The sequence below is a fragment of the Pelobates fuscus genome, chromosome 10, assembly GCF_036172605.1.
Source record: "Pelobates fuscus isolate aPelFus1 chromosome 10, aPelFus1.pri, whole genome shotgun sequence".
Taxonomy (NCBI): domain Eukaryota; kingdom Metazoa; phylum Chordata; class Amphibia; order Anura; family Pelobatidae; genus Pelobates; species Pelobates fuscus.
Window position 1 is genome coordinate 39,631,765 of NC_086326.1, and position 25,768 is coordinate 39,657,532.

Sequence of the window (25,768 nt, forward strand, 5' to 3'; positions counted from 1 at the left end):
CATGCGACTATCCTAGATATAAGATAAGGCCAGGGACTAATGAAAGTATTTAGAAAATTCCCGAGCATCGGAGTGCAGTGACAGGCCTACGCTGAATCTGAGACTACTCAACCTGCCAGCCGTAAATATAAAACTGCCGCTGCAACCTTTATGTTCTATATTTTTCTTAGCAACTGACCTCTCCTTCTGTGTTTGCTGAAGGGGGGAGCAGGCCTATGCAGCGCAAGACTATGCAGCGCACCGAGGGTTATGCCTGTGGGCATCAATATGGCAGACCAATGTCCTCGTTATATTTATGCTCAGATAACCAGCTAGGTTTATTAACCATTGCTCTCATCGCAGTTGAACCCTGCCCAGCGTGTAACCTATTCCTAACTATCACCTAAGCTACCTTGTTTGAACAATGTTTAGCATATATACAGGACCCATCCAAGTTGAGTTTATGTCCTTTATTTTGACCATATAGAGAGGCTTTAGTGATCTGCTTAGGGACCTCTACTGCTTTACAAAATATAAAATGAGGCAGTTCCTCGTGAGTGATGATGTACTGTATTGACGTTACCCCAAGCTGTATGAAAAAACCTGTATTGTTTCTATTGTTCTATTTTATTGTTATGTCTAGCTACTCTCACTACTCACATGCTCACACTGCTAGTTATACTACCAACATCGATATTTCATACAGCAGTTACCAAATGCACCTACATAAATTCTCACCAACTCTATTGCAGTTGATATAAACAAACGTTATGAGCAACCGTTATATGCCTTGTTATAAGGATAGGCTTACTGAGTACACACATGACAGCTAATGAAGCGACTACAGCCGTGCACAAGCTAGCATGTACCTAAACATCTAGATCTAACTATTTACCATAACCAGTCTAGCAACGACAAGCATAGATTGGTCTTGTTTTTCATTTGTTCTACACTTGTTTACTTGACTTAACGCTGACGATACATTCGTATAGTTCACAGCCACTCTCACAAATGTTATTTTATGCGAGTTAGTACCTTTTTGAAAAGCTTGCTTAATATAAAATGAGGCTGCCATTCGTAGGAGATGTACTGTTGTGTTAACGTGTCCCCACTCTGTACAACTACTGTGCATCCCCTCTTCTCTATTCTGTACCCCATTTAATTCCTGCCTCAATAAAAGAAAGATTGACCAAAAAAAAAAAAGAAAGTATTTAGAAAATTCGGCATACTAGATGGGCCGAATGGTTCTTACCTGCCGTCACACTATGTTTCTACAACCACTTCATCTCATTAAAGTGGTTATGGTGACTGAAGTATCCCTGGTCCTCTACCTCCATTGAGAGTTAAACACAGCGGATTAGATCTCTTAAACACTTACCTTGGAACCGGTTCCTTCTGATTTGCAAGTGTACATGTCAAAAAATTATATGGTATCACCTTATAATAAAAAATAATAAGTCACCAATACAGTGCACGGTCATATTGACAGCAATGTACAAAAACATTTACGTTCTAGATTTCCTTGTTATTAGCCTTTGGCGTTATTGGCACAGAGGTAAAAGCTACAAATACGGCAGTTAGCATGCTGCACATCCCCTCGCCCGACCACTGCAGAAGGCATCTTACAGAAGGCAAATGTGACCTTCGGCCAAGCACACATCATTACTTACTCTCATTCTGCACCATCCGGTGCCTACTTTAAAAACCAGTAATGTTATGTATTTATGTATAACCTGCATCATTCACTATTCAGACACGTGTCAGAGCACCACACAAAACACTTCAAACTGCATGTGGCCCCAGCCATGTCATAATTTATATTTGATATTAGTGCAGATTACAAACATAGATATTAATTCATATCTAATCCGTATGTACAGATTATGTGCAGGATATACCCAGCAGGCACTCAATACCAGGCTCAGATTTCCATTGTTTTGGGAATGAACTAGACGTGGCACATATGCGGAAACATGGTAGAGAGCTTTATTGCATCTCTAGGAAAACGTGGTGTGGTTGTAATGCCACTTTTAAAAGGCAGTGCTTGGCTGCTTCCTGGATGTGTCATCACATGGCAGCACCTACCACTCGACATCATTTGGAAACCATGACTGGATAAGGCTATTGCCGTGGAGACAGGCCAACATTCCACAGAAGATTCAATTTGCCAAAGCATGTGGGTGAACCACATTACGGAGATCCACCACCAAAGGCCACTAGTGACCACAATGCACATTCTGACCAACTCGATTCTATGTTAGAGTTAATATCACTTCCCTGTGTTTTGACAGGCTTGATGGCTGACACAGTCCCAGAGCTCGGTTGCCATGTTATCAAGACCATAGTCACTAATCCGTGTTATTAGCTGCCCTGTGAAACTAGTCGCCGGCCACTTTCAGACTTGAACTGTGCTGTGAGAAAGAAGGTTTCAGAAACGTAAAAAGTTCAAGTAGATCGTCTGGGAAACACCCCAGACAGTAGAAAAGTCTAAAAAAACAGGGTGACCCCCAACACCCCTTTTCCCTCAGGGTTATCAGCATCTGCAAATAGTTTTTAATTAAAAAAACAAAAAATCTGCAATTTTATTTCCTGGCAGTGTAAACTCCCTGGTCTCCCATCCTTCATCTTCATCCTCCAAACAAGCATGGAAGGAGCTTTCTGGAGTACTGGCGAGGAGCAGCATACAATCTAAGGAGAGAGGACAAACACAACAATAAAATTAAGGAAGTCTCAGCCTACAGAAATATTTGCGAAAAAATGTTTCCAGCTCATCCTTCTGGCCTTAAAATTTGCAGGGGATTAAAGTTTGTTAATTCCCCGCAAGTTATAGTTTAGTATATAAATGTGTGCATAAAACATAAAAATAAGAAACATATAACGGTTTATTCGTGGTGGGTCGAATGAAGTCTAGGTTAGCAAAGAATACAGAATACACTATTTCCACAACCCGTGTGTAATAGTGAAAGTGCGTAGCGCTAAAGAATATTTACTTACTCCCCGAATTTCTTTAGGGGTGCAAATAGTCTCCTGATAGCTAGAAGAAATAAAAATACATAGTGTGTTCCAATTTTTTCAAATGATTATACCCCTTATAACTAAGAAGCACTCACGTGGTTTAGAGCCTATTTGGATTGGCTCTAATCACTTTCGCTTTTGTGTCATTCAGGTGACACACACCTCAACGTCCAGATGGAGTGTACTCCTCAGAAAGGGAAACAAAAGCAGGGGAGGGGAGGACAGGAAGAGCTCGCCCTGGTGTTGAAATCCTTATGGACACAATATAATAATAAGCTAAACACAAGAGTAAAGGTTACTCCTCACCTGGTTCAGAGCCTGTGACCTGGCTCCCAGTATAACAGTGTATGAGCTCGTTTTAGGGACAGCTCTCTCCCTTCTTTTAACAGGATTGATAGAACTTCAGATGCATGCACTCCAGCTTTTCAGAGCATTTATTGCTTAAAATTTAAAAATCAATCTGATACATACAATAAAAACAAATTTTTATTGTATGTATCAGATTGATTTTTAAATTTTAAGCAATAAATGCTCTGAAAAGCTGGAGTGCATGCATCTGAAGTTCTATCAATCCTGTTAAAAGAAGGGAGAGAGCTGTCCCTAAAACGAGCTCATACACTGTTATACTGGGAGCCAGGTCACAGGCTCTGAACCAGGTGAGGAGTAACCTTTACTCTTGTGTTTAGCTTATTATTATATTGTGTCCATAAGGATTTCAACACCAGGGCGAGCTCTTCCTGTCCTCCCCTCCCCTGCTTTTGTTTCCCTTTCTGAGGAGTACACTCCATCTGGACGTTGAGGTGTGTGTCACCTGAATGACACAAAAGCGAAAGTGATTAGAGCCAATCCAAATAGGCTCTAAACCACGTGAGTGCTTCTTAGTTATAAGGGGTATAATCATTTGAAAAAATTGGAACACACTATGTATTTTTATTTCTTCTAGCTATCAGGAGACTATTTGCACCCCTAAAGAAATTCGGGGAGTAAGTAAATATTCTTTAGCGCTACGCACTTTCACTATTACACACGGGTTGTGGAAATAGTGTATTCTGTATTCATTGAATTTGGAGGGATTGGAGAGATCCCACTTTTTGTGTGTGAGCAGCTGTATCAAAGAGCACTTGTTTTAATTTTGTTTAAAAGCGCCTATAAAGCACAGATTATTTTGTATATTGAATCTAGGTTAGCAAAGTTGCATCAAAATGACCGAATATTAGTAGATTTCCATCAATCACTTTCAGTGAAGGCAAATTCTGTTGATACTCTGTCATTTCAACCAAATGAGTATATGTCGTTCAGTACCATCTGGTGTCTGCTTTAAAATCAGTCATTTTTATTGTGAATCTTTCATCTCAAGAGATTTGCCTATTTATCAAACACCGAATGTCAGCCAGTTTCACTCTGCATAATCCACTAACAGGCAAGTTTACTAAATAAATGTACCTGCCTTTTTTGGCAGAAAACAGCCAGTGGACAAATGGTTAAATAAAAGGAAAGACTATTAAAGAAAGACGGCTTAAACAAAAATTAGATCGAAAGGAGAGAAAATGGTGGAAACAAACCGGTAACAATTTGCGATGACAAAGGGGGATAAGGTGGAACTGACACTACGGAGATTTTTACACAAACCATTATCTAATTAAAAGTAAGGTTTACATTGTATTCCTGGTTGCCCGGGGACAGCCATCGTATACCATGTATTTAACTTGGGACGTGCTGGTACACGTACATGTATGGTGCTATTACTATGTCAAAACGTGTATGTTTTCACTGTAGTTACCATTGTATTTCACCTCCAACATGAAAATGCTGTGGAGGAAAATGCGGTTTCCATTTTATTTTGTTTACTTGTCTGCTCAGCACTACTCGCCCAACTTAAAAACACATTAACAGCATTTTCAGGGTAAAGGAAGAAGGAACTGTCACCTTTAGAACAGTGAAAATTCCACTTTAAGCAGAGAAACCACAAACAAAGTAGTGAAGACAGTTAATTAAAAAAAATAAAGAGGGGGGGAGGGGGGACAGATCAAATAAGAACTTAAATAAATTAGTGTCAATGAAGAACAAGAGGAGGATGAAGAGACAGTAGAGCCAGAACTGGAGGAGAACACCACCTTCTCGTGAGAAGACACTCACCATAGAGTACTATCAGTGGGATTTCTGCAGCTTGTCTTTCTTTTGCACCAGGACAGTGCGCAGATAAGGCAGCACAATGAGCAGCAATATGAATGTTACATGGCCTATGAAATAGACCGATGTGTACACCTGGAAGATAGAAAAAAAAGGAGTTCAATTAACATAGAGGCTATGGGTTTAGAAAGGTTACAAGAGTAAATTAACTCAATGTAGACCACAAGTGTGTCCACTTATCAACAAAAATGATCGAGCTCACCAGCAGCAGTTAACCCAAGGATGCCCACAAATTATTTTTTATTTCGGCAGCTACAAGGAAATTAATGATCGAGGATCGAGGATCGAGGAAACCGGCCCTATTTTCCACACTACATTTCACTAATAAACTCAAAGGTTATCTTTTCATACAAAGCTAACAAGGAATCGAGAAATGTAATGGTGTTTGAGAAGGATGCGAGAACCCAAGAACAAAGTCATAAGTGCCAGCTCCTAAAGACAAGGAACGAATGACATGTGGGGTATAGAAGGTGAAAGTTACGCAAATTGTTGGATAGCAGTTGCCCAGTTTACCTTGAGCCATTTGTCCCAGGTGAAAAGGCAGAATGGCACCAATGGATACCCCATGAAGAGCCAGTGGAAGATTTGTTGTGCAATGTACAGGAACGGATACAAGACAGGATTGGAGCATATACTGGTAAGTAGCGGACTGTCCCTCACCAGATCCATCGCCTAAGGAGAAAAGAATGGGGATTACATGGAACTAAGGAATCTACAAAAAGGCAAGGATGGGGAAACGGACATCATGAGACATGCTTATTCACTATGTAAGGTAACAATTATCTCAGGTCTCTATCACAGGCCTCTCGCTATATTATCCAACACTGAGGGGTAATTCGGCAAATCATGCCAAGCTCTCTGACCTTTCTTTCCACTATGACAATGAGAAACTCAAGTGCAAAGCACACTAGGTATCCGGAGTGCAAACCGTGCCATATTGCCAGGAAAAACAAGGCAGATCCCTGAGAGATTGCTTTGTTGCCAAGGAAGCGGAGACGTTTAAAAACATATCTATAAAAAAAAAAAAAAAAAAGTTTAAACATAGATTCCCAGAAAAAGTATCAAATGTCACTAAAGAGCAGCACTCTATCCCTCAGACAAGTCTCCTAACGTCTCACCTAGCAACCCAGTCATTGGTGTTGATGTTGAAGCTGGCAATGGTTCCGGTGAATAAGGGCGTGGTCTCAAAAAGCCACACCTTCATGTTGGCGCATGCATTCCAGTGATGCCGACCCTGTTCATCTTTCCCATTATACCCCAGACCACACAGAATGCAGACCCCTTCCTGATGTGCAGAAAAGGAAGAGAGAAGCAATATAAATGGCAGTGACATGGTCAAAATGCAGCAACATGTTTAAAGCACTACCACACAAGGTAAGTACCATCACTCTCATTGGTTACTTACCGTCACCAGCCAGCAGGTCACATATTTATACAGCATTACTTTACCCCAGATTGTCATGTACACACAGCGGTACCAGAAAGGCTGGTTCTGAAAGACATAATGGGGGTGGGGGGAGAAAGAAATGGGAAGTTAGAAAGGAAATATACTGAGGCATTTACAGTTTCCAAGCATTCAAAAATCAAAAGTTAAATAAAAAGGTGTGGCTTCTCCCACTACAGATTATTACACCACAAGATAATGTCTCCTCCCACTGTCCCGTGTACAGTTTTTTAAACTGGTTAAAAACATAATAGATGGAAGGAGTGGATGATTTCCTTTCATTTTATTAATTATTAAAATGTATTAATTTTTAATGTATTGAATACCATGCCTATTTCTCAGTAGACATGACTGCATTTATTTCCCAAAGATAATGACAGACTATGTCTGCTCCCAATTCCCAGCAACTATAGGATAAGGTCAGCCTCTACAGACTCTTTATTGTAGAATATCATTCAAGATCATTCTTACTCCTACCAATTACAGTGATGCTCACCGCATATTCTTCACTCAGGAAATAGCTATCTGGAAGGTATGGCCCAAACACTGTGTATATAGTCAAGGTACAGAGTCCAAGGCAAAGCCGCTCCATAGCTGGTCTGATACTACAAAGAAAGAGGACAGGAGTCAGGCAAAGTCAACAGGACATCAATTAAGCCCCCTAATAACTGCCAATTTTACCTGTTCGGCCTTTGTCCTTCGACATCAGTCAGCTCTCCATTCACTAGCTTCAGGTAACTGCACATGGAGAATTGCGGTCCCACTAAGAATCCTCCATAATAATAGGAGAACCCGCAAACCTCGAGTAATGTAGGGGCTCTGGGTACAATGTGACGCTGCTGCTCAGGTGTAAGAGAACTCTGCCAACAAGAGAGATCGAGGTTCATTGACACTGACCAGAAAACCAGTCACAGTACGTGAAAGTAACCGCTGTCACTGGCATCCTCTGCACGTTCACATACTTTGAAATATATTGGGGGAGTGCGTAACTAAGCTGCTGTTCCCTGCATGAAGTGAGATATTGACAGATGGATGTTGAGGGCACTGTAATAGCAGTGATAGTCAACTTAGTGGCTTTAGAGGTGCCACTCTGTGTTGCTTACAAGACAGGCATTAATCCTGGGGACCCATAATTTCTCATGACCTCATCCGGATTTACCCTTGCACATAATGCAAACAAAAACACACATACCAATACAGAAGCAATGAGAAGGAAAGAACCACACTTGGGAAGGGATAGCTCACCAAAAAGACTGATATTAAAGATCAGAAATAGGGGTAAAGAGTGAATACTAAAATGGAACGACTAGGAACGGAGAAGGAGCAAGTTAAAAGAGATGCCGCCTGGACTGTGAATACTGATGGAGAAAGTAGAGAAACCTGTATAAATAAAAAATAAAAAAATAAAAAGTGGTTTGGCACCAAGGGGGTGAAAAAAAGTCCAAGCATGAAGATATGAGAGAATGAAATCAGGGAAGATGAAGATGCAGAAAGGGAAGAGGGATCTAAGAAAATAAAAGTAAAAAATAAATGTTTCTTGGCACCTTTAGTTCAGTTACTTGAGTTTTGCTGATTTGGCTCTCGAGCTGAAAAACATTTGTGATCATTGCCCTTTGGTGTCCAATCTCTATTTTATCACCAGCATTACCTGCTGTCACATATCAATATTTGATAAACAGGAATTAATGGGTCAGGGGTCACTGTGCCAAACAGACAAATTACATGTCATGAGACTCACAAGTTATAGGTAACATTACAGAAGCAGTAACTGGCTGCTTCCCAGAGATTAGGCAGAACTTGGGCTGTAACAGAAGGAGATCTTTTTGCCTCAGGGCGGAAAATGTTAAACTGGTACAGAGCCAGGACAAGATCTGTTAAACACGATGATTACGGAGCTTCACTTTATCTCAAAGTAAATGCAGGTGAAGCCGAACTTGGAACAGTGACAAAGATATGCCGCTACAAACCCACAGGCTTAAACATGCCACTCACCTTGTCTTTTCCTCCATCATAGTAATCAAAAGCAAGACCTAGAGGAACAGGGAATGGCACAATATGTATTACGCAGCCTGTAAACCTTAACATTTTTAATTCTGATCAACCACACAGAACTATGATCCCCATAAATCCAAATAAAGTTCCCCTACCCATCCATCACTTATTGCTGCTATATAAACCTATCTATTTGTACTCCAGCCAAACCCCTTCGCACCAAAACTTATCCCACCATCTTCCTCCTGCCCAGCTGATCTCCCCCCCCCCTCCTCTCATTCAAACCCTCTACTGTCACCACTGTCCCATATCTCAATCTCTCCAGTATTTCCTCCCAACCACCTCCTCTCCTTACCCTTGCTTCAAACCCCCATTTTCCCTAAACAAATCCTCTCCAGCCACATTCATTCACCCAACTTCTCTTCAACACAAGCCCTTCACTCATACCTTCACCGATCCATATGCACTGCTTCCACCAACATCTCCCTCCTCCCATCCACTGCATTCAAAAGGAGCATTCCTACCTATAAGCTTGAGTGTGAGTACACAGTGTGGCATTGTCCACTTGATATCATAATTATCCGTGGCTGTGTAGTAGTAACCACAAAGTAGATATGTCTGTGAATACAAAATGCAGACACATTTTAAATGCTCTAATCTTTAATTTGCGTTTAGTTCACTTTACATTTAGATGAATTTTACAGATTGTTAACTTGTTTGAAGAGGGCCCTATTCGCCTTATGTTCCAGTATGTCAAGGTTTTAGTGTTTGTCTTGTTTACCTATTATACAGCGCTGCAGAATATGTTGGCACTATATAAATCATTTTCATTTTAAGTCAAAACTTTCACAGTGATTTCAAAGATAAAATACAGAACATATTTCAATGACAATGTCACATAGGCTGGCTATGAAAAAGTAACCAACTTCAGTCAAACACTGGCAAAAGCGGTACAAGCATTTGTAAGGTGTGAATCTCTGAAAAATGAAGGTACAACAATGCAAACATAACATTTTTAGAATGACCTGCAGGCAAAATGAAGGCTAAAATAGACAATCTATTGACGAAATGTGACATTCAGTGAATAAACGCACAAGAGAACAGCAAGGCTTATGGTCTAGAATTATGGAAAACCTGTAGGGAATTACAGTGTTTCCAGATGTGCGATTTTGCCTTAAAAATTAAAATTTTGTAGTTTCCAAAAAGTCTGTGTTTTTGTTAATAAACGCTTCATAACGGTTTATTTACTAAACAAAAACTGTGGTGAGCTGCAAACTGTAATTCAAAATGGTGGCACTGAGAAAAAACAAACATTCTAATTCCGTTATATTCCCAGATTGCAGGGCCGGATTAACATAGGGGCTGATGGAGCTGCAGCTCCAGGCCCAGGCCCATGGAATAGGCCCATTGATTTAAAAAAAAATAAAAAAAATTTTTTTTACCCCACACACTACTCTTATGGATTCCACCTGTCTTTTATTTTATTGGCACAGCCAGTATTTGAGGCTGCCTGGCTGCTGCCAATATTACAGTGATACTGGCAATACAAATGCTGGTATTTTTCTCAGTATAAACAAGAGATTACTATGCAATACCAGCACTGGCCAGTAGGGGTCACTGTGTGTGGAAACAGGCAGGGATAGGAAGTTCCAGCATATCCCTCCCTGCCTATCTATACTCACTGATCTGCAGGGGTGCAGCTACAGAGAGTCCAGACAGCAACTCCCACCCTGCAGAGACAGCCTACAGCTCAGGGTAGTAAGGGATGGGGGAAAAGACTGCAAGGGGACATACACTGTGACACTAAGGGGCATTGGGAGACATTATGACACAGACACATGGGCACACAGTGTCCCCATGTCTCTCAGTGTACCCATGTCTCCCAGCCATTGTCCCTGGTGTCTCAGTGTCCCCATGTCTCCCAGTGCCCCTATGTCTCAATGTCCCCATGCCCCCCAGCCAGTGTCTCTAGTGTGTGTGTCCCTGGTGTCTTTGTCCCCATGTCTTCAAGTTTCCCCTATTTTCCCAGTGTCCCCATGTGTCCCAGCCAGAGTCCCCTAGTCTCCCAATGTCACTGGTGTCTCCATGTCCCTAGGTCTCCCCGTGTCCCCAGGTCTCCCCATCTTCCTAGTGTCCTAGTGACATGGGGACCCTGGGATACATGGGGACACAGGGACACATGGGGCATTGAGACACTGTGATACATAGGATAACTGGGAGACCTGGGGACATGTCTCCTAGGGGACCCTGGGAGACATGGGGCACTGACACACTGAGACTTGGAGTAATCGACACATGGGGCACTGGGAGGAATCCATCTATACAGCAGAATCAAACCAAGTAGTTTTTTTGGTGATTTTACAGCATTTTCTCTTATGTCACTCCTTGTGATTTACATCATGTGATGTCTCCCATACATATTTAATTATGCAAATTAGCAAGGCCGGTATGTTTTTCCAAGAAAAGTGGCAACCCTAACTACTTTTCACATACTCTTACTTAAGTATGGAAACTTAAGAGGGATGGATGGGAACAAAACTTGTGTGGACTGGCTGACAATGAATATAGTTAAAGGGACACTATAGTCACCAGAACAACTACATCTTATTGAATTTGTTCTGGTGAGTAGAATCATTAACGTCAGGCTTTTTGCTGTAAACACTGTCTTTTCAGAGAAATGGCAGTCTTTACATTACAGCCTAGTGATAACTTCACTGGCCACTCCTTAGATGGCTGTTAGAGATCCTTCCTGGGTCATGGCTGCCTAAAATGCATCCAAACATTCAGTGTCTCCTCCCTCTGCATGCAGACACTGAACTTTCCTTATAGAGATTCATTTATTCAATTCATCTCTATGATGAGATGCTGATTGGCCAGGGCTGTGTTTGAATCATGCTGGCTCTGCCCCTGATCTGCCTCTTTGTCAGTCTCAGCCAATCCTATGGGGAAGCACTGTGATTGGATCAGGCCACCACTTCTAATGATGTCAGCAGACTGCTTGTTTTTCTGAGTCTAACAGCATGCAGAGTTACAGCTTCAGGCTTGAAAACAGTAAGATTTTGCTATATTTATGGAGGCATGAGGGGCACAGGTGGGCCAGATGGTGGTGTTAACACTATAGGGTCATGAATTCATGTTTGTGTTCCTAACCCTATAGTGATCCTTTAAGGTAATGCTGACTTTGGTCTCTCTAACACTGTGGCATGTCCCCTTTCTTCTACACTCACTACATACAGCTTTTCTCTGTCCCAGACTATATACCAGGAGCTTCTACCTGCTAGTAAGAAGGTAAGGAGACAAGTGGACCAGCGAGTGCTAGGGGACAGTCCTTAGAAAGCGTTGAGTGAGCGCATCATTAGATGCATTTATGCCAAGCTCAGGGTGCTGTCTGCATAGTATGCCCTTAGTTGGCCAGCTGCATGATTGGCAGGCAGCCTGATATGGGCAGACATATCCTCTTTTTGGGCATGTTCGCCCCTTTTGGCAGGTTACGTGATTTGTGTCAGTGGCCCACCCTTTTACCGTGCCCATTGACTTCCTGCTTCACTGGACACTGCTGTTAGGGGTTATGGATTTACTTGAAAGATGAAAACATAAATTAGTGAGAGATTAGCCTAGGGTACCGTATATACTCGAGTATAAGCCGAGTTTTTCAGCCCATTTTTTGGGCTGAAAAACCCCAACTCGGCTTATACTCAAGTCAAGGTCTGTATTATGGCAATTTGCATTGCCATAATACAGACTGGGGGGAGAGGGGTGCTGGCAGAGCTGTACTTACCTTTCCTGCAGCTCCTGTCAGCTCTCTCCTCCTCTGCGCCGTCCGTTCAGCACCTCGGTCAGCTCCCAGTGTAAATCTCGCGAGAGCCGCGGCTCTCGCGAGACTTACAGTGTAAGCTGACAGAAGAGCAGAACGGACGGCGCAGAGGAGGAGAGAGCTGACAGGAGCTGCAGGAAAGGTAAGTACAGCTCTGCCAGCACCCCTCTCCCCCCCACTGAACTGCCACTGGACCATCAGGGAAGGAGAGCCCCCCTCCCTGCCATATATCAAGCAGGGAGGGGGGACGAAAAAAAAATATATAAATAAAATAAGAAATAATAATAAAAAATAATAATAATAATAAAAAAAATTAATAATAACAAAAAAAAGGGGTATAAGGACCACTATGGGAGGGGGGGGGGGGGGGTATAAGGACCACTATGGGAGGGATGGGGTGGGTTAAGGACCACTATGGGAGGGAGGGGGGTATAAGGACCACTATGGGAGGGAGGGGGGTATAAGGACCACTATGGGAGGGAGGGGGGTATAAGGACCACTATGGGAGGGAGGGGGGTATAAGGACCACTATGGGAGGGAGGGGGGGGGATAAGGACCACTATGGGAGGGAGGGGGGGATAAGGACCACTATGGGAGGGGGGGGGGGTATAAGGACCACTATGGGAGGGAGGGGGGTATAAGGACCGCTATGGGAGGGAGGGGGGGTATAAGGACCACTATGGGAGGGAGGGGGGGGATAAGGACCACTATGGGAGGGAGGGGGGGGATAAGGACCACTATGGGAGGGAGGGGGGGGATAAGGACCACTATGGGAGGGAGGGGGGGATAAGGACCACTATGGGAGGGAGGGGGGGTATAAGGACCACTATGGGAGGGAGGGGGGTATAAGGACCACTATGGGAGGGAGGGGGGTATAAGGACCACTATGGGAGGGAGGGGGGTATAAGGACCACTATGGGAGGGAGGGGGGGGATAAGGACCACTATGGGAGGGAGGGGGGATAAGGACCACTATGGGAGGGAGGGGGGGTATAAGTGCCACTATGGGAGGGAGGGGGGGGGGATAAGGACCACTATGGGAGGGAGGGGGGTATAAGGACCACTATGGGAGGGGGTGGGATAAGGACCACTATGGGAGGGAGGGGGGGTATAAGGACCACTATGGGAGGGAGGGGGGGGGTATATGGACCACTATGGGAGGGATGGGGGGGGATAAGGAACACTATGGGAGGGAGAAGGGGGATAAGGACCACTATGAGAGGGAGGGGGTGGGATAAGGACCACTATGGGAGGGGAGGGGGAAAGTAAGGACCACTAGGGGAGGGGAGGGTAAGGACCACTAGGGGAGGGAGGGGGGGGGGTATATGGACCACTATGGGAGGGATGGGGGGGGATAAGGAACACTATGGGAGGGAGAAGGGGGATAAGGACCACTATGAGAGGGAGGGGGTGGGATAAGGACCACTATGGGAGGGGAGGGTGAAGTAAGGACCACTAGGGGAGGGGAGGGTAAGGACCACTAGGGGAGGGGAGGGTAAGGACCACTAGGGGAGGGGTGAGTCAGGACCACTGGGGGGGGGGGTGAAGGAACACGGGGGTGGGGAGGTAAGGACCACTGAGGGAGGAGGAGGGGAAGTCAGGACATATGGGGGGGGGGGAGGGGGCGGCAAAAAATGTTTTGCCTACGGCGGCAAATATCCTTGCACCGGCCCTGCACACACACTGCATTCACACACTGCATTCATACACACACACACACACTGCATTCATGCACACACACTGCATTCATGCACACACACACACTGCATTCATGCACACACACACTGCATTCATGCACACACACACTGCATTCATGCACACACACACTGCATTCATGCACACACACACTGCATTCATGCACACACACACTGCACTCATACACACACACACGCACACACTGCATTCATTATACACACACTGTAAATAAATATTCAATTAATATATTTTTTTTAGGATCTAATTTTATTTAGAAATTTACCAGTAGCTGCTGCATTTCCCACCCTAGTCTTATACTCGAGTCAATAAGTTTTCCCAGTTTTTTGGGATAAAATTAGGGGCCTCGGCTTATATTCGGGTCGGCTTATACTCGAGTATATACGGTATGTATTTTCTTATAGCTGCTGTTTTCTTTCTCTCCAGCACCATCTCCATCAGATACATGATGCTTGGGAGTGTTTTAGTGATTTTGGTCGATATGATTCTGTAATTAGGCCCGTCATAATTGTCAGCACCAGGCCCACTGGGCTCTTAATCTGGCCCTGCCAGATTGGCTACAATCTGAAAATCCTTTGTAAATTCCCCACGGAGTCGGTGAATAACCCTATGAGTGACCCTATACGGAGACATCTGGTCTAATCTGCGACCTTCTCGTTTTGATATGATCATGCGGATATGATGTCACTTCCTGTGTAGCCAATTAGAAAACAGGACTATGATGGCTCACCTGTATGAGAAACAGCTAACCAACGTCTTTTTATTTTATTAAGAATATTCCACATTAGTTCTGGTTTGGTTTATGATTAGCAGTAATTGGAGCAACACTTGCCTCTGGCGAGACAATCATTTAATGTTAAACCTGACACTGGTGTTTGCTGTGTTTTATGTGACTGGATTTGATGCAACAGGTGATATTCACGTAGAGTTTTCTACAGAGACCTCATACACTTTGTAACCATACAGTGCAGCCACAACGCTGCATCTATATTTAACGGACAGTCGGAAGCTCTCTTCCTAAGAGTATAAGAAGAGAGAACTCCTCCCACTCCAATTACAGCCTTCACTGTGCCCAGGTCCCATGTGGTTAAAGGAACAGGAAATCACAAAACCTAAAACGTTTATCACAGGCAAAACTGTAAAGTCAGCTCTAGCAGGCAAATAACACCTAAAAATTACAAACGGACGGTATTATAAAAAATTATAATACAAAAAAAATGCCTGATAGCAGAATGATAGGCATTGATAGCACAGATTATGACCATTATATTATGTACTGTATTATATATTATCACTTGTTGAGACAGGATTTAATTAAGCTAGGATCCTTACCCATAAATTTTACTCACCATCTGAAAGCAGAAGCTAGTCAATACCGCAGTTATGGTCCTTCCCATGAGCCTCAGCATAAGAAAGTGCAGGACGACGCAAAGTACGGAATGGTACATCTGAGACCCTACGTAAGGAGACAATAGAAATAGAGTATATATTTCATATTAAGTAGATTTTAATAATGTTTTGTATCATATACACCAGTACTTGAGACAATTGTTTGGAATCTAGGAGCCAGCTAAAAACGTTAGGAGCCAGTTAAAAAAAAAAAAAAAAAAAAAAAAAAGAGCGAAGTTTAATTTACCATAAATATACAATTCTTATAGGGACACTATAGTCACCAGATCCACTACAGCTTAATGTAGTTGTTCTGGTGCCTATAGCCTGTCCCTGTAGCCTTTTCAATGTAAATGCTGCCTTTTCAGAGAAAAGGCTGTGTTTACATTGCTGCCTAGTAACACCTCTAGTGACAGTCACTCAGACGGCCACTAGAGTCCTGTGTTAGTGCTGCACAGTGTGCAGCACCTTTGGTCAGCGTCTCCACACTCTGCATTAAGGTGCTGAATGTTACCCATAGAGAACATGCACAAGATCTTCCCAAAGCTTTGATTTAGCTGAGATCTTAAAGATTGATTCTTAGCCATGAAGGCAGGACAGGCCATGGAAAACTGGCACGGCGTGGGAAAGAAAACACCTATCTCATGATCGGAGGGATGCATGTACCTATACACACACACACTGACACACTTACACACACACACACAAATTGACATTTTCCATTTTACTCCACCCGGCCTCCCTACCTTTGGGAGAGCCGAGTGGACTTTCCCTGGGGTCCAGTGGGGCTGCTATTCCTGTGTGCGAGGGAGCAGTGATCTTCCTGCAGCTCCTCTCTACTCCCTCGCACTGTCTGTAGTGATGCCGGGGCAGGAATGACTTCATATCACATCGCGAGGGAGCAAAAAGGAGCTGCAGGAAGATCACTGCTTCCTTGCACGCTGCCCCAGCCTGCCGCCTCCATGCAGCCCAGGGCGACCGCTTCCAAGATATAAATGGTATGTACACACATTGTTATATACGTTATACACCACACACACACACACAGACAGACACAGACACACACTCATACAGACAGTACATACACACACTGCCGCACATTTACAATGCTATACACACAGTCAGACAAAGTACAAACATTGTAAGTAGTTTATTACTAAATGTGGGAATTTTCTACTTCCAAATGTTCTCATTCTTTTGTGTATGTCTGGCCCTGTGATGTCACGCATATATAATTATGCAAATTAGAATGGGCAGTATTTTTTCAACAAAAGGTGGCAACCGTATCCCCAGGATGGCCGCCTCCAAGATCCCCAGACGTCCGCCTCCACGCTCCCTAAGGTGACTGGCTGGCTCCATTATTCCCCCATCCTGCCTTTAGCTAAAGGGCTTCAAATCTCAGGTGCCAGGACAAAATTTCTAGTCGTCATGGCGCCTGGGATTTGTCGAGACATACACTATACTTCATGTCCGCGCCTGCATATATATTTTAAACCAGCATTAGTGCCCCTGTCCCAATATATATTGTCCCAGTCAGGGTTTCCAGACATCATGCTAGAATATATATATACACACACACACACACACACACACACACTCTTCCCAGTGTGTGCTTGCCCATATGAAGAGAGTAGCCTTCATGCCTTTTTAGATTCACAGCTAGGAATTTATAATTTCCTTATGCCAAGGGACACGGCGAATTTATAACAAACATTGGTGTCTATGGTTGGACCAAATGTGAAATGTCAGGAATTCAAAGCAGATAATTAAGGCAAGGCCATAATAGCCATATTAAATCCTTATCGGACTTAAACAATGCTTACAGTTTGGTTATTTTGGCCTTAATTTTTTTAATTCAACTTGAACTCCTTGCAATTCACCCTTTAGTGAATAACCAGACACATTCCAAAATAATCTCTGTGCCAGTCAGAGTAGAGAGGGTTAAACACGAAGTGCTATGCAAAATTTGAAAGAGGGCAAAGAGGAAAAAAAAAAAAAAAAAAAAACACACTTAGCAAGAATAGTTAGGCCATTTAAACAGCTCAGTAATATTTTGCATAAGCAGATTTGCATTTACACAGCGCCTTTTGTTCTTCAGGTAAAACAAAATGGTGCAGTTCTTGCCTTTTGTGACAGATCTGCACATTGTGGGGAAGCTGCTTACAATTGTACAGATCAAAACATATTTGAATAGAAGGTTTTTGCACTCATTGAGTAACACGATAAATACTCATAACATGCACAATGGATCTCAAGCATTGCATTGTGTGTGTTCAGCCAAAACTCAAATGACATGTGGAAGAAACTTGGAAAGTCTATTTTTCATGGAATTCAAGGATTCCTATTACTTCACTAAGAACATCTGCTTAAAGGGACACTATAGTCACCCAAATATCTACAGCTTAATTTAGTTGTTCTGGTGGGTATAGTATGTCCCGGCAGGGTTTCTAATGTACACACTGCCTTTTTCAGTGCCCTGACACAGACATTCAGCGTCTCCACGCTCTGCATGTAGAAGCTGAGCATTCCCATAGAGATGCTGACTGGACAGGGCAGCGTTTGGCTCTGCCCCCACCCCACATCCTTGGCTGAGATCATCAGAATCGACGATCTCAGCCAATCCAATGCTTTCCTGTAGGAAATGTCGTGCTGCATTGGAATAAAGGGAAGTTTTAACTTATTTAAGGGCGATAAGGGGAGCCAGATACCTAAATAGTTTGTTTTTTTTGTTTTTGAATTTGACAATAAATAGTGTTTTTTAACACTATAGGGTCCTGACCCTATATTGTTCCTTTAACCCCTTAAGGACACATGACATGTGTGACATGTCATGATTCCCTTTTATTCCAGAAGTTTGGTCCTTAAGAGGTTAAAGAGTTACTCCAACTCTTTGTGCCTAAACGTATTTTTTTTTTTAAAATGTACAATGTCCTGCATTATTTACTTGCTTCCCTCCCAATTTAAAAAAAATAAAATTTCTAAAGAATTAACTTTTCCTGGAATACTGTTCCAAGCAAAACTCCCCTCACTGGTCTTCACGCACCATCTGACATGCACGCACACTCCTCATAGAGGAGCATCTGATTGGACAATTCTCACCAGCTCAGACCACGACATGAATCACTTTGAGACAACAGTCTCATTCAAAAGCGTTAGCTTTGAATGAGAGTTGCCGAACTCAGCAGTCTGAAAAAAAAAAAAAACAGGTAAATGCGATTTATTTATGGTTATCTGCTTTTCCTTTCTTGTGCTTTCCACACCCAGTCCAGGGGGAGCACTGACCTAACCAATTCGAGTCCTATCCCTAGGAATGCTGAAAAAGCACATTGGGCATGTCTGACAGATTTACAGTAGGAAGATTGCTTCAGCTTGCAACACACTGACAGGTGGATGAAGTCTGTTCAGTGTAATCATGCAGAGCTGGCTACGGTGTCCGGTTTCTCACTCCTGCTGCTGCACAATTATGCCTAATTTCTGTCATTAGTGGACTGGTCTGAAACTGAGCTGGGTGGAAAAAGGGGACTGGGGGAGGGTTGAAGAAACTCTTCTAGCTTCGGAAAACAATGCAATAGGTTTAAAAGCATAACATACTTTTCAAAGTTTTTGTTGCTTTATCTTGGTTTGTATGTTTGTTTAACAGTGTTCGCTTGCTGGTTTAAAAAATAATTGCGAGAGGGAGGAAGGGGAGATCCAGGCTAACCCTTGCAGACGCTTTCCCAGTTCTGTCTGCAAGGCTAGAAGCGGATAACTGTAGCCAACGAGCAGTGCACACTGACAACAAAAGTACTTTTTGCACAGAATTGATATTAGACAGCCCGAAACTCTGTAATGAGCCCCGGCACAAAAGTGCATATTTCTCAAAAGTGCATATTGTGTAAAAAATGAAGTGCTGGTGCACATTCTGGTTTTCTACAGTAGTTGTCACTACTGATAAGAGAGTTGTACATGCTGTGCGAGTAGGTCTTTCTTCTTCAACTTAAATGAGAAGCAAAGATGAATGTGGCCCTGCCGGGCAAAGATCAAGCAACGTTGAAGTTGGGTTCAGCTCTATAACTACAGTATTACTCAAATAAAGTACACTGCGGGCTCTCACGCCTCTTTACCACCGTTCTAAAAATATTAGCCAAGCCCGGATAGATCTAAATAAAATGCATACGATTTTCACTTCACCTACCCTCTGCAAATGGACAGGGCTAATTAAAGTATGTGTGTTATGGGCTATTTGTAGCCGTTCTTTAAGTGGCCACAAGAGGGTGACTGCCAGCAGCTGCACACACTTTGAACCAAGTACTTGTGCTTCGCTCTTTTTCCAGAGTCAGGTGTTACAATGGGAGAAGTGCCAGTAGCTGTGTGCCAGTGACTCAGGGTACAGTTGGCACACATACCAGTTTGTTTTAGAAAGTATGTGTGCCCTAAGGGAAGAATTTAATTGTCTTGGTGATTAATCTCTCACAGTCTGACCTGAAAGTGTGATCGCTGAATGAGGGATTGAACCCATTAGACGAGCATTTTTACCATTTACAAAATGCAATCAACCTAGACAACCTAACAAATCGGACTCGTTTTCTCAGATTACGTCACACATACAAAGAATTGAGTTATTACCCAGCATGTTTATTGGCCACACATGAGCTGAAAGCCTTGTCATCTGTCACTGCCTGAAGCTGTGTATCGGATACGCACCAGTCACCAGCAACACCTTGCTCGCCACGCCCCTCAGGCTGCCTGTCCAATTCACAAGGTATTTGCCTTGTGGCCAACTGCTCTGCCAGAGACCTTTTGTTCACGGACACCTGAACAGACCTCAAAGAGGATTCCACATTTCTGCTTTGCTAAAGTAAATATTACGGATATTCAAAGTGAATTTCGAATGTTAGGACAAAATAGCCAAACTAGGAAAATTCTCCAAGTGAGCCATGTGTTCAATTGGACTATTTTGGAATAATATTTCAGGAAGTTCACACTTTAGTGAATAACTCTGGGGGTGTAATTTACCTGCCCCAGTAACACCTCTTTCATAGCAACCGAAAGACCTACCGAAATTGAAGTATGCGATACATAGTCCAGTCAGCGTATTAAACAGGTGGTTATGAGACGGCTCCTTCTTAAAGAGAAAGTATCGCTGGAATAAGGCTAAAGGGTATCCTGGGGAGATATGGAGAAACATTAAGATAGTTAGATCACACATTAACTTGACTGTAAACATCCCAAGGGGCCAACAGCCTCCCCTCTAGTCCATCCCATTCCCCTCTGAACAGACTAAACCCTCCTCTGTCCTGTACATTGTATTAGATAGAAATTCCACACGTTAATGAAAATGATGAAATCAGTGCAGGAATTGAATATTTCAGAAAAAACTTTCTACAAACCAAGAAATAAACTATATTAATTGCATGGTGTGCCCGAGCCTTTCATTATGGAGAATTATGGGAAAGCAGAAGGTTGGGGGGGGGGGGGGGGCAAAGCGATCCAGGGCTAAAGCACAACCTTTAGGGTTAATCATAACCCATAATGGTAAGAAAACACAAAGGACCTCAAAGTTGTTATGGTACCCAGAGTGTTCCCTTAATATATGTACATTTAAATCAAACAGTGTCACCATTAGCTCTTTACACCTTGAATTACATTGCAGGGGATCTACAGTAAGTACAGTAGTTAGACAGTGGTTCTAAAGTTTATTGATGTAGAAGTAACAGGTGTTCTTAGTAATTTAAAGATTACATTAAAGTAGAGAGAGGGGTGGTTAGTATAGCAGACATACAGTAGACCCAGATACACACAGGTGTACTAAACATTGTGCAGGTTACAATACAGTAGAAGGAGGAACAGTGATTGCAACAGGTACACACTGTATGTATTTATTAAGCAATGACAGGTGTACTTAGCACATATGTCTGAGTATATGTAGTAGTTATACAGTGTATGTACATTTTAAGAAAGCAATATTTGAGTGTACATCCTAGGTTAAATATGTACAGCAGGTATTTCCACTAAAGATCTTCCCACCTCCACACTCATTTCACAATACTCCAACTCTGATCACTCCATACTCACTGTCCCAGTCAAAACCCTTCAGACTCCCAATGAGAGCCCTCATACTTAAATTTTACATTTCCTCAGATTCATCCATACTCACACTCATTTCACAATACCCACATTCTCCCAATCAGATCCCCTCATACTCACTCTCCCACTCAGACCCCTCAAGATACCCACTGTCCCACTGAGAACCCCCCATACTCACGCTCTCCCACTCAGATCCCCCCATACTCACGCTCTCCCACTCAGATCCCCCCATGCTCCCACACAGATCCCACCATGCTCCCACACAGATCCCACCATGCTCCCACACAGATCCCACCATGCTCCCACACAGATCCCCCCATGCTCCCACACAGATCCCCCCATGCTCCCACACAGATCCCCCCATGCTCCCACACAGATCCCTCCATGCTCCCACACAGATCCCTCCATGCTCCCACACAGATCCCTCCATGCTCCCACACAGATCCCTCCATACTCCCACACAGATCCCTCCATACTCCCACACAGATACCCCCATACTCCCACACAGATACCCCCCCCATACTCACACCCAGACCCCCCCCATACTCACACCCAGATCCCCCCCATACTCACACCCAGATCCCCCCCCATACTCACACCCAGACCCCCCCCCCCATACTCACACCCAGACCCCCCCCCCATACTCACACCCAGACCCCCCCCCATACTCACACCCAGACCCCCCCCCATACTCACACCCAGATCCCCCCCCCATACTCACACCCAGATCCCCCCCATACTCACACCCAGATCCCCCCCCCCATACTCACACCCAGATCCCCCCCCCATACTCACACCCAGATCCCCCCCATACTCACACCCAGATCCCCCCCCATACTCACACCCAGATCCCCCCCCCATACTCACACCCAGATCTCCCCCCCATACTCACACCCAGATCTCCCCCCCATACTCACACCCAGATCTCCCCCCCATACTCACACCCAGATCTCCCCCCCATACTCACACCCAGATCCCCCCCATACTCACACCCAGATCCCCCCCCCATACTCACACCCAGATCCCCCCCCCATACTCACACCCAGACCCCCCCATACTCACACCCAGACCCCCCCATACTCCCACTGGTACACTCAGATCCTCTCATATTCACATTCTCTCACACTCAGATCCTCTCACACTCACTCAGATCCTCTCACACTCACTCAGACAGCCCATACTCACACTCAGACAGCCCATACTCACACTCAGACAGCCCATACTCACACTCAGACAGCCCATACTCACACTCAGACAGCCCATACTCACACTCAGACAGCCCATACTCACACTCAGACAGCCCATACTCACACTCAGACAGCCCATACTCACACTCAGACAGCCCATACTCACACTCAGACAGCCCATACTCACACTCAGACAGCCCATACTCACACTCAGACAGCCCATACTCACACTCAGACAGCCCATACTCACACTCAGACAGCCCATACTCACACTCAGACAGCCCATACTCACACTCAGACAGCCCATACTCACACTCAGACAGCCCATACTCACACTCAGACAGCCCATACTCACACTCAGACAGCCCATACTCACACTCAGACAGCCCATACTCACACTCAGACAGCCCATACTCACACTCAGACAGCCCATACTCACACTCAGACAGCCCATACTCACACTCAGACAGCCCATACTCACACTCAGACAGCCCATACTCACACTCAGACCCCCCCATACTCACACTCAGACCCCCCCATACTCACACTCAGACCCCCCCATACTCACACTCAGACCCCCCCATACTCACACTCAGACCCCCCCATACTCAGATCCCCCCATACTCTCCCTCAGATCCTCTCATACTCCCACTGTCACACTCAGACCCTCTCATACTCCCACTGTCACACTCAGACCCTCTCATACTCACACTGTCACACTCAGACCCTCTCATACTCACACTCAGATCCCCCCATACTCACACTCAGATCCACTCACACTCAGACCCTCTCATACTCACACTCAGATCCCCCCCCCTACTCACACTCAAATCACCTCATACTCCCACTGTCACACTCAGACAGCCCCTGTACTCTCCCCATAGATCTCTCACTCACACTCAGAGCCTGTCTCCACTCACCGATGAAGATGGAAAGGATGAGCCTAAGCGCCGCTTCCGAAGCCCCCAGGGCCTCTGCCACCCCGTGTAACAGGGACCCCCCGGCCGCCGCCATCTTCACGTTCCCTCCGGGCCCCACAGGACTCACAGCAAACACACCGAGGCCACGCCCAGGGGGGGAGTCTCTCCGCCCCAAGCCACCCGATAGGCCCAAAACACATGAGGAGGATGAGTGGGCGGGGCCATGGAGCCCGTTACTGTCAATGTCACATGGGGGCGTGGCTATGTGTGAGCCGTTGTAAGAGAAGGGGCGTGTCCACTTCTGAGGTTACTGGCGGTCGATACGTGGTGTGTCAGGACAAGGCAAGTGTCACGTGCTCCAAATGTGGGTCAAAGGTTACAGCAATCCCCTGCATTGCTGGTGACTGGCCCAGTGACCCTCTTTACATATTGTTTGACAGGGAACCAAATAAAGTATCATTCATGGTTATTAACTATCACGTTAACCCAGGGGCCCATTCCAGTACTACAGAATTAACATTAAAGAGCACCATAACCACTACAGCCCTATTTGTGATTCTGGTGATAATAGACTACAGGCAGAACTCCCCTGGATCTGTGTGAACGAGTTACTACGAGCACCGCAACCATTTCAATGATTTGTAGTGGTCATGGTGCCTGGAGTCTGTATACGCAGCTTTTCGCTTTGAAACCATAAAATCCCTTTGCTGTCAGAGGTGTCACTCCCCCTGTGTCTGCGTCATAGAGGCGTCACTAGCCAATAAGTATAATTAGGTCCAGAATGTCTAATATCAATTCTGTGCATATTTCTACACATAGAATTGCACTCATTGGCACAGGACGGTCAATTAACGCTCTCAGTCAATGCATGTCTGGTGCTCTCAGTCAATGCATGTCCGGTAGGTTTTGCTTCTGCACCTCTGCAGAAACTACATGTCGTCACAAAGGTAAAAAAAAAAAAAAAAATCCCTCCAGGTTCTTCGGTATCCTAGACTCACTACCAATATATTGAATATAGCGTTCTGCAGTCTAGGTTCTGTTGGTTTAATCGTCAAATTTCACCGAGAAAATTTCAAGCGCCAAAAATCCGAAATAAATCGTCACCCACGTCAAGAATACAGACACAGAGGAAATTGTGTTTATTTTATGTGTATGTTATGACGTTTCAATTCAGAGTCATATCCTGCATTCTATATAATCCCAGCCCTAAAACAAACTAATTCTTAACCCTGCCTCTCTAACCTTAACTCTCTCACCTTTATACAGCAGCCTGTGCACTCATTTACTCAGTATCAAGTGTATCCGCTAAGTGCATTGCCTTTCTGAGGAGACTCCATGTCAAAGTGCCCTGAGTCTATTTTGCTAGAGTTCTGGATACTTTGTATACCGGGCTGCCTTCTATGTTCTATGGTACACCTAGAACAGGGATAGGCAACCTTCGGCACTCCAGATGTTTTGTACTACACCTCCCATGATGCTTTGCCACAACATCTGGAGTGCAAAAGGTTGCCAATCCCTGACCTAGAATCTCCTCTCTTATACTAAGTATACCATGGTGCACTTGAGCATGTCATGATTCTGCATCAGAGAAGCCACTGTTTGGACCATTTCTCTGTCTCAGAGCACGCTGGGGAGGGAGTGGGAGAGAGATTGGATAATAATAATAAAAAAAAAACGAGACGGAGAAACAAATGCTTCTCTTTGTGGGCTCTGCCAGGAAGGGAGAAGCTGAATATGTCTGATGCCAGCGAGCTGTGTGCGCTGGCGACAGACGTAAAATATGCACAGAATTCACATTAAACAGCCAGGAACAGATATCCAGGCTGACTAAGTCATGTGGCCAGTTGTGTAACTGGTTAATATACCTCTATATGTTCAGCCTTTCAAGCAGAAACTCTGCACATATAGAGCTCTACTACCAACACCCCTTCTAAAAGCAGAAGGTGTCATGGTGGTTGGAGTAACCCTTTAACACTAAACCTGAGCGCCTGGCAGTCTGTCTCCTCTGTGCTGATCATTCTCAGCCTATCACAGCTGCCTGTAGCTGGTAATAAAAACAT

General features: G+C 44.3%; 1 protein-coding gene across 2 annotated transcripts; it reads right to left on the reverse strand.

Moving 5' to 3' along the window:
• Positions 1 to 1,773: 1,773 nt before the first annotated feature.
• Positions 1,774 to 23,860, reverse strand: LPCAT3 (lysophosphatidylcholine acyltransferase 3). Of its 2 annotated transcripts, XM_063435253.1 has the most exons (14): positions 23,709 to 23,860; positions 20,573 to 20,680; positions 15,496 to 15,602; positions 9,145 to 9,238; positions 8,621 to 8,658; positions 8,173 to 8,214; positions 7,310 to 7,488; positions 7,125 to 7,233; positions 6,590 to 6,676; positions 6,303 to 6,469; positions 6,048 to 6,195; positions 5,698 to 5,856; positions 5,131 to 5,259; positions 1,774 to 2,667 (listed from the first exon to the last, which is right to left on the reverse strand). In XM_063435253.1, the coding sequence occupies exons 1-13, from the start codon at positions 23,800 to 23,802 to the stop codon at positions 5,143 to 5,145; spliced, it is 1,449 nt and encodes a 482-aa protein (XP_063291323.1). In that variant the 5' UTR covers positions 23,803 to 23,860; the 3' UTR covers positions 1,774 to 2,667; positions 5,131 to 5,142. The 2 variants fall into 2 exon arrangements, with proteins under 2 accessions (XP_063291323.1, XP_063291324.1); XM_063435254.1 differs by lacking the exon at positions 8,173 to 8,214.
• Between the last annotated feature and the right edge of the window lie 1,908 nt (positions 23,861 to 25,768).